This window comes from Mesocricetus auratus, unplaced genomic scaffold, assembly GCF_017639785.1.
Source record: "Mesocricetus auratus isolate SY011 unplaced genomic scaffold, BCM_Maur_2.0 contig_11379_pilon_obj, whole genome shotgun sequence".
Lineage (NCBI taxonomy): Eukaryota > Metazoa > Chordata > Mammalia > Rodentia > Cricetidae > Mesocricetus > Mesocricetus auratus.
Window position 1 is genome coordinate 4,324 of NW_024435318.1, and position 9,225 is coordinate 13,548.

General features: G+C 42.4%; 1 protein-coding gene across 3 annotated transcripts; it reads right to left on the bottom strand.

Moving 5' to 3' along the window:
* Positions 1-597: 597 nt before the first annotated feature.
* On the bottom strand, positions 598-8,830 carry LOC121138715 (doublesex- and mab-3-related transcription factor C1-like). 3 transcript variants are annotated; one of them, XM_040741347.1, is made up of 8 exons: positions 8,637-8,821; positions 8,158-8,219; positions 7,714-7,856; positions 6,361-6,421; positions 6,030-6,177; positions 5,700-5,837; positions 4,898-5,045; positions 598-885 (listed from the first exon to the last, which is right to left on the bottom strand). In XM_040741347.1, exons 1-7 carry the CDS (start codon positions 8,698-8,700, stop codon positions 4,939-4,941), a joined length of 723 nt encoding a protein of 240 aa, XP_040597281.1. In that variant the 5' UTR covers positions 8,701-8,821; the 3' UTR covers positions 598-885; positions 4,898-4,938. The 3 variants fall into 3 exon arrangements, with proteins under 3 accessions (XP_040597281.1, XP_040597283.1, XP_040597282.1); XM_040741349.1 differs by lacking the exon at positions 598-885 and having other exon boundaries at positions 4,359-5,045; positions 8,637-8,830; XM_040741348.1 differs by lacking the exons at positions 598-885; positions 5,700-5,837 and having other exon boundaries at positions 4,359-5,045; positions 8,637-8,820.
* Between the last annotated feature and the right edge of the window lie 395 nt (positions 8,831-9,225).

Here is a 9,225-nt window from a genome sequence, read left to right on the forward strand (position 1 = left end):
CGAGTTCAGATTCCCAGTACAGATGTAGAATCCAAAAACCATGGCATAAGTCTGTAACCCTAGGGCTAATGGTAGAGACAGATGAATACTGGGGGCTTACTGATCAACTAATGTGGCCTTGATGGAAAGCTCAAGCTTTAGTGAGAGTCTGTCTCAAAAAAGGTGGAGGAGCTGGAGATAGTTAAGTCTGCTCTTGCAGATGACCCAGGTTATGTTCCTAGCACAGTAGCTCATAACATTCAAAACTCCACTTCCAGAGATCCTACCCCCTCTTCTGACTTCCATGGGTACCAGGCACACATGTGCTGTATACATACAAGGAGGCACAATTCATACACATAAAATATTTTTTGGTGTTTTTTTAGATGGGTTGCTCTGTGTAACAGTCCTGGTTATCCTGGAACTCATTGTGTAGACCAGGTTGGCCTTAAACTCACAGAGATCTGCTTGCTTCTACCTCCCGGTTCTGGGACTAAAAGTGTGCACTACCACCACCCAGAAAAATAATTTTAAGGTAGAGAATGATAGAAGAAAACACACACTATTACTCCCTGGCCTACATACACACACACCCACACACTCATGCAAACATACACAAGCAAGAACACCCACACACTTGCATACAGCACATAAAGAGGTAAGTATACTCACACACATGTGTAAAACATACACACACACACACAAGCAAACCAAAGCACCACCTTCTTGGTGTAGAATTGGAAAGGCGATTAAGTCTTACATCACTGAAAGAGCAGAATTTGGAAACAGCAGGTGTTTCAGGCCTTTGTGGAATTTCATTTCAAGGCATTCATATGGATTGGATATTAAGCATCTCGGATGTGCTCTGTATCATAGAGATACTCCTCACAATGATCTGCAGAATTACTGGAATAGTGAGTGAAGAAAATAACAAGATAACAGGCCCAACAATGTTATCCCCACCAAAGATAAGAGCTAACACTTACTGTGTGTGCTGACCCTATGAGTATCAACCATGGGATTCCAGCCCTCTGATGCAGTGGAAGATGCTGACAAACAGGGTTCAAGACAATGAGGGAGACCAGTGAGGCAGGATATGCATCAGGGTTACAGACTATTACTGCACAATCACAAAGAGTCTGGAGATGATAGTAATGGAGAAGAAAAGGAAGCTGAGGAAATTCTGCGTTACCATCTCTACCTTCCTGCAGCTAGGTAATTCACCTAGACATGAGTATGAAATTTCAGTGATAGGAAATGAACTACAGAACAGAGTTGAAGACCTGATGGGCTTGATTTTTACCAATTTAGCAGATATTTCGAGCTACGTGAATTATCTATTCATCATGAGCTTTTTATACTTTTGGCCTAAAGCTATTAAGTCTAGTTTTTTTCTGAACATATCTTTATGGTTTCAAGATTGTTTCAGACCTGGGCAAGTTAAAGTTTTTACAAATTGAATTTTTAATTTGCAATGAGAATTTCTGCTATAGATTTTTCGAGTGTCAACTGCAGAAGTTCTTGAATGAGGAGTAGCAAAAGAAAACAGAACTCACTTGTAAGTGCTATTAAATTTTTTGCTGGCTTTTTCAATCCTCCTAGGGAACCTGTTAAGCTGCTTCTTCTTGCAGATTTAGGGTAGCAGTCCTCCCCACAATCACTTGTCAGTTAGTTTTTAAGAACCACTGAGATTCTCAGTGCTGCTCCAATGATTGGGCCATGTCCCTTCCTGCTCCCCACTGTACAGAGGATCATAGGCCATCACCCTCAGTAGACTTGGGATCATTTCTTTGTTTTGCTGGCCTCAAAAGAGTGCAAGAAGCCCTACCAGACACTCTGCTTTCTGATTCCAACTTGGAAAACATCAAATACCTAATATGAGACTGACATTTGATTTTGCCTCTGTAAAATCTTGGCCTTGGGGCTTCTCACCATCTGTCTGGCAATTCAAGAAATGTCAGTGTCTTCATGTGTGGGTTATGTCACTGGGAAAGATCTGAATTACATGATCTACTAATTCTGGATGAAGAAATCCAATTCAAAATTTTCTGTTGCCTGCTTTATTAGATTCCATGGCTTGAAAATTGAATTGAAGCCAATTCTTGATTTTCAGCAGTGTCCTCTGCATCTCTGCATCTCTTCAAGGGTCCTCTCTCCAGTTACTCATTGATCTCCTTTTATTCACATTGCCATCCTCCACTCAGGAGTGTGCAAGTGTCTCAGGGGTTTCATGTCTCTGATGCCATTTGTGTTCTTATGAACTGCGCACTGATGCATGTAATGTAGTGTTAATTCACATATCTTGCTGCTACATATCTCAGTCTGTTTTATGCTCCTCACATTCACTAGGTAAACACTTTTAAGTCTTTGCCTATTTAGAAACCATGTGAAATTGATTTTGTCAGTTGGATAATAGGCAGGGATTGTTAGATTTACTGAAACTACAAAATGTATCAATATCACTGTGACACAAAAACAGTGGTATCTTGTCTCACAAAGATAGTATGGAGGTTTGGTGAGTTACTGTGATCCTTAGCCTTCGACCCTGATGTAGTTCTAAACCAGTCTAAAATAAAGACATTTATTTCTATTGTAACTAATCACATAGCAACATTTGTCTCTGTACACTAATGTGCATTTCAACATAAATGATTTTGATAGTACGCTCTGCTTAACATTTTCAAAAATCCTTTGATATTAAAATACTACTTCCCCAAAGGTTTTAATATGCTCTTCATCCTTATGGCAATACAATGCTAATTGGATCTACTTTGAATAGTCTTCTTGGAAAAAGATGGAAAGCACTGGACTTCTGGGACTGGCTCTTCCTGAACCATAACAGTTAATTGCTAAATTGTCAGGCAACTGAGAACCACTCCTAAATACAAGCAATTACTATAATAAAAAAATTCATAAACTCACTATATCCACTATACTGTAAATGAAGAAATGTAATGTGCAGTTAAAATACATCAATCTCTAATTATTTTTCAATATCTCACTATTGTTCACGTTCAAATGGTAACTTAAAGTACTAATCTGAAAAAATATCTCCGACTTGGGAGTTCATTGACATTTTGATACTGTGAATTCAGTAAATGAGCCAACACAGAGAATTCCCCTTAAATGCCCCTTCCCTTAGAAAGCCTGTGCTTGGCCTGTATAACAGCATAGATTCTTTTACCTTAACATTTCTTGTTCAAATTAACCCACTCTAGAGATGCTCTGAAATGATGGATAAGTTCAGACCTGACCAATGATGTCATATAACATATGAGAATGAAAATATAGCAGAGGTGAGGGTTTTAAAATGGGAACTATGACAGTACATGACAAAGGGAGACATACCAAAAAGCTTAACACTGAACATTGACATAGATATCCAAAGAGAACTAAAATATTCCAGATAGAGACTCTTGCATTATAGAACAGTGGGAGGGGAGAGTGTTAGGTATGAAAATCCCCAACACAAAGGCCTCACAAAAATGAAAGGGCCCAAGGAAGTTAGTCTATTTCCTTCCTCAAATGTCTATTTTGTTATTTCTGTTGGCTTCCCTCTTCTTGTGCCACATCCTTCTACCAAAATATATTTCCACCTTTACCTAACTCAAATGTGGAACCAAGTGAGGCTTTGACCAAAAACTACTGCAGGAACATGGGGCTATATTCGTGCCACTTTGGGATCATGGGAAGAAAGAAGGTATGAGATGGACTTCAGCCCAGCTTTATTCTCCAAATTCTCATTAATTTTATGTGTTTGTTTCTCTGCCATCAGATAGAGAATATAAGAATCCTGACTTTTCACAGTGTCAGAAGACAAAAGAATTGTAGTAGTTGGATATCATCATCAAACAGATGTTATTAAAAATACAAGCAGGAAGCCAGACATGGTGAAACAGACTTATAATCTTAGCACTTGAGAGGCTGAGGCAGGAAGATTACCACCAGAGCTGTGGAGGCCAGCCTGAGGTACACTGTGAATTCAAGGCCAGTCCGTAATACATAGTGAGACACTGATATTTTAAATAAGGCAGTGAAGAAAGGAAGTAAAAATACAAGTAAAAATCCAGATGAAGCTATGTTCAGTTAGCTAGCTGTCTGCCTGGTGAGGCCTGCAGTTCATGTGTTTGGAACATCGATCAAAGATTTAGAATATTCAAACTTTAAAAATGTTCCTATCAGTTACTCAGTGTGTTACCCTGGGTAGCAAATAAGGGGTACTTTTGAGAAGACCTTCTGACTGATGTCTGCTGCATCAAGGCTTGAAATTTTCACTCAATCATTAATTTAAATAACTGATTTGTTAACTTGGGACTTGGTGCAGGTAAACAATCTTCCTTGATATTTGTCTTATACTGTTTTAAAACAACAACTCATAGTTTTCAATGCCTACAGTACATGTTTATTATTTGTTCACACACACATATGCCTAGACACAGAGTGAAAAAACTTCATGATTCCACATGGATGATTACATACAGGAGTCTGCCAGTGTATATACAATCACAGGACAAATGAAAACACTGGCATACAAAGCCACTCAGAATCCCATTGGTTGATCACATCAGATCACACAATACTGTTTTTCTAAGAAACATTAACAGCAATTATTCCAAAGGACTAATGGATAGAGGGGCAACATCAAATTTCAGTCAAGTAAATGCCTCATGTCATAAAAAAGGGGTCTGAATGCTTATAAAACTCCTGAAAACTTAAAATAATAATAATTTAAAAAAAAGACAGGCATGATGGTACATGCCTGTAATCCCAGCACTTGGGAGGTGGAGGCAGAAGAATCAGGAGTTCAAAGTCATCGTCAACTATATACTGAGTCCAAGGCCAGGCCGGCTATATGAGAACTTACTTTAAAAATAAAAAATTTAAAAATGTTAGTTATTTTAGACATAAAACAGGATACCAAACAGGCAGTGCTCTAGTTAGGCCTCCCACTCTGGGCTCTTAGGTCAAGAAGGACATGCACTCCAGATGTCCAGTAAGTGACACAGAGCTGGCAGGCTGTGGTGGCAGGTAGGGACTAGGTTGCAGTTCTCGCTCTCCAGCAGGACCTGAAAAGAAAAGCAAAAACCAGAGTCAGATTATATACATGCCACCACCCAGGGAAACCCTCACACTTTGGTGTCCCACCCAATCTAAGATTTCTCACTGAAACAAGAAACATGTACACTCCCTTAAGGTCTTGGCTCCACTGCTTCTCAGCCACAGCCACATCCTTTCAGTCAAATCTGGGGTCTATACATATGATCCTCACTGTGTCGGGGGAAGTGCTAGATTTCCTCCAACTCCTCCCCCAGATTTGCTGGCCCAGTCTGCATCACCCACGCTGCCAGACCTCTGTGAGAAGCAAGGTCCCCGGCTTCATTCATCACCCTTTTTCCAGTATGTCTACCACCCAAAGTGGCTTCCCACTAACACACTTCATCAAGGTTTTTGTTGTTTTCTCATCAGGGATCAGCCTTCCCTTCTAGCCTCCCCAACTATGTAATTCTCCTCTGAGCTCATGACTGCATGGAGCACTGAAAGTGACTGGAAATATTCAGGCTGGGAAGCATCCAGGCTTCACATCTACATGGAAAGCACTGGAGTTGTCTGCATGATCTTGTTCCATTCCAGACTCTTTTCCCCTGTGCACGACCTCCCAGTGGGCCTCCCCCAGTCTATGGTGGACTGCAGACATTGCCCTGGGCTGAGAGTCACTATACCTAGTTCTATTTCTTCCATTTGATATGCTCCAGTAAGACACGGCCGCGTTGGGGGGGGCCTCAGTCTACAGGGGTCTTTTGTTGTTGCTGTGTTGGTGGTGGGTTTTTTTAATTCAGGTTCCAGCGTTTGCTGTTGAGCTAAAGACACTTGAGAATTGAAGATTCACTGAGAAGCCCCAGAGTAACATCTCTCACACCAGACTGAGGAACTGAAGTGTGGGATCCAAGGCAGTCCAAAATCCAGGTTCCCAGGCACAACCAATTTACCACAACCCCTCCAACTTCCCAACTCCCCCCCACCCCATGTTCCATCTTGAAGAAGACAATTACCTGGCATGCTGCCATGCTGTTGAAGAGAGGCAGAATCAGGAGGAAGCTGACAAGAGTTTTTCAGGGCCAACAGAGCCTCAGCAGCCTCCAGCTTTCTCTGCCACTCTAAGGCAGCAACAACAGAATCCTGTTTGGTGGCATTGGGGACCTGCAAAGGAAATGGCATTATATAATTGCAGTTGGGAAACCATGCCACCTCCCACCAGCACAGGTGCCCCTTTAAGTGCCCAGTTCCCTCTAGCACCAACCCCCAACCCTAAGGCTTTTTGCTCTTCCCATCCACTATGCTCATTCCCTCCCGGGGACCTGGACCCCACTACTTTGCCAGGACCTGTGGCTGCAGTAGAAGAGGGCCAGGGGTAGCACGGGGTTGCAGGATCACACTTGAGAATCTGGAAACAAGGAGAGGAGAGCCAGGGGATTAAACCCTCTGGTGGAAACCTACTACCAGAACACTTTGGAGGACCAGGGGTTTGCAAACCAGGGTGGGGAAATCTGAATGAGCCGAAAATGTTAGTCCTTTTGACCTAGGTGCCTTCTTGGCCTGTTTCCTTTAGAAACTTCTATATATTTTCTTGAAACACCAATTTATACCAGATCTTTCTTCCCAGGGCTATAATGAAGATGAATCCAAAATGGCTGTGCTCTAATCTGCAAAGTAGGTGGAAAGATGTGAGTCCCTCCTTTTTCAGGGACTGACCCTTGTTTCCATTTTGCCCAATCCCCACTGTTTATGAAGTGAGGGGTCAGTCTCTGTTCAGATGGTGTCACTAAACAACAGGGAACACTAGAAGTGCATGCCAACACCTCCTGTGGCTGTTTGAACAGACTTGAGTTTCTGGAACATAATGGAGTTCCAGCTAACTGGAGACCCTATAATTTGGCATCTAAGCCCAGGGAGTTGCCTGCTTCATGCCCTTTGTCTACAAAAACACTGCCTGGACATACTACCCACCCCATATGCCCTCACATAACTCGAGTTGTGTGCTATTTGAACTCATTGGGAAGTAACTCAATATGATTTTAGCTGATAGGTTAATGTATGTGTATGTGCCAGTGAACATACACATTAAACCAGATCTTCACTTCAATGCTGATCTGTGGAGTCTGCTTCCTGGGAAACTCATTGTGATTCTATTCCCCTCCCCCGCCCCAAAACTAACTGAGAAAGGAAGAAAAACTCCACAATGAAGGACAAACCAGGCCCTTCCCTAGGAAGTTTTGTCTGCCGCCTTCAGCATTCCTCTGGGTCTCTAGGGTCCTTCCCAACATGACCCCCAATTCCAATATAACTTTCTCTCACGTCCATCTACTGTAATATGGAGTAACAGCCCAGGCATATTGAAGGCTGACTGTGTGGTATGCTTTCTTCTAGCTCTCTTGTCAATGTTATAAATATAAACTGTTTTCCCAGACTTGGCTATTGGAAAACATATTCATGGAAAGAGGAAATCACTTATCTGAATCCTCAAGATTAGGAGTTCTCAAGCCTCAGTGTTCCCTCTTCACCCCTCCTTCTGAGGTGCTGCCTTCTTCTCTTCCTCCTCCTCTTCCTCTCCTGCTACTACATTTCTTCTTCCTCTCCTCTTTCTCCTTTCTTGTTTGCCTACCTCCCACGGCAGCAACCACAGTGTTGAACATGAAACATGTGATATGACTGGTTTTAGGTCCTTATTCAACTCACCTTTTGGGCCTGGCAGAGAGACCACGAGAGACCCGGGAAAAAGAAATCACTGGTTTCTGCTCCAAGGTCGCAGGAGCATAGGGCAGAACTGAATGTTCTCTCATCACCTGGCTACGCATCAGAGTTCCTTGAGAATTTCCCTGCTGGAGTAGAGACAATAGTAGGAATTTGGGTACCAGGCCAACCATGAAAAGAGGAGAAATGAATATGTTGTAGGATGAGCACAGCAACCCAGAATGTCAGAACTTGAAGACCTTGAAGATCATCGAGGCTTACCTTTCATTTTCAGTTCATACTAAAATCCAGGAAGATGTAGTTAATCCCAATGTCACATGGTAAGTCATGGTAGATTTGGGGATGGAACAAATGTCATTAGGACACAGTACACAGGGCCTGGGAAGTAGCTTCTGGAAGCACCTCCCATAAGCAACAGAGTCTCCTTACCTCCTGTGGTGCTTTGTGGGACCTGGCGTCACTCTTGTGTTCAGTGCTCTTCTCCTTCCCATCTGTAAAACACGAGGCACAGCTTAGATAACTTCACTGTCACCATCGTTCCAAATATTCCAGCCCCACTTGGAAGCTTTGTCACACTATGGATCTTCCCCAGCTCTGGGATGGCTTTCTTTTTCTAGTGAATGGCCACTAGGGAGACTGATACAGGAGGATCAGAGGTATGATAACACTTTGGGCTAACTAGCAAGGCAGTATCTCAAAACAACAAACTTAACACTAAACAACAAAAGTCTACCTACATGAAATATAAGCAATGGACTTGGACATTTCTCCAAAGCATTTGATTCCTAACATTGATTTGATGAGTGAATGCCAACAGTCACAAGCAATTTTAAGACAGGGATACTGACAGAATTACTAATGTTCTCTCCACATAAATTCAGCTTCTCTTGCCAGCCAAAGACACTCACTTCGGTTTTCTGCTTCAACAGTCAACTTCTTGCCATGCTTGTAGAATTTAGGGGCAACAGCCATATTTTTTATCAGTCCTCGGTCCAGATGCCTCTTCAGCCTTGGTCCCTGCTCCTTCTTTGAGCCCCTCACAGCATGCGAGGGCCCATGTTTTTCCCTAACATGAAAGATTGAAGGACCAAGGTTAGTAATGTGCAAAAGGCCTGATCCTTACCTTGACAAACATGATACTCACAAGTGCAACTGTGACATTTGTGGGACTGGAAGAGACAGAAATGCCTTTTAATCCCTAATTTGGATAGTGATTCAATGGTTGTAGAAGTTGTCAGAGTGGCCTATAGGTCTTTTGGAATCAATCCTTTACCCCAGGGAATTCCAGTTTCACGTTCACTGTTACATGTGGAATCATAAGAGCAGCAGGGTACAGCAGGTGTGGGTTTGTGTTCCATAGCTTTAGGGTCAGGAGTGGAGGTCAGAAAAGCACCTGGATTCCCCCATCTGCAGGTTACTTACTCTGTCCCTAGAAAGCAACATCTTCAGTGACTGGGACTTTTCTCTCTATTCTGCTCACTGCTGGAATGAGTTTTC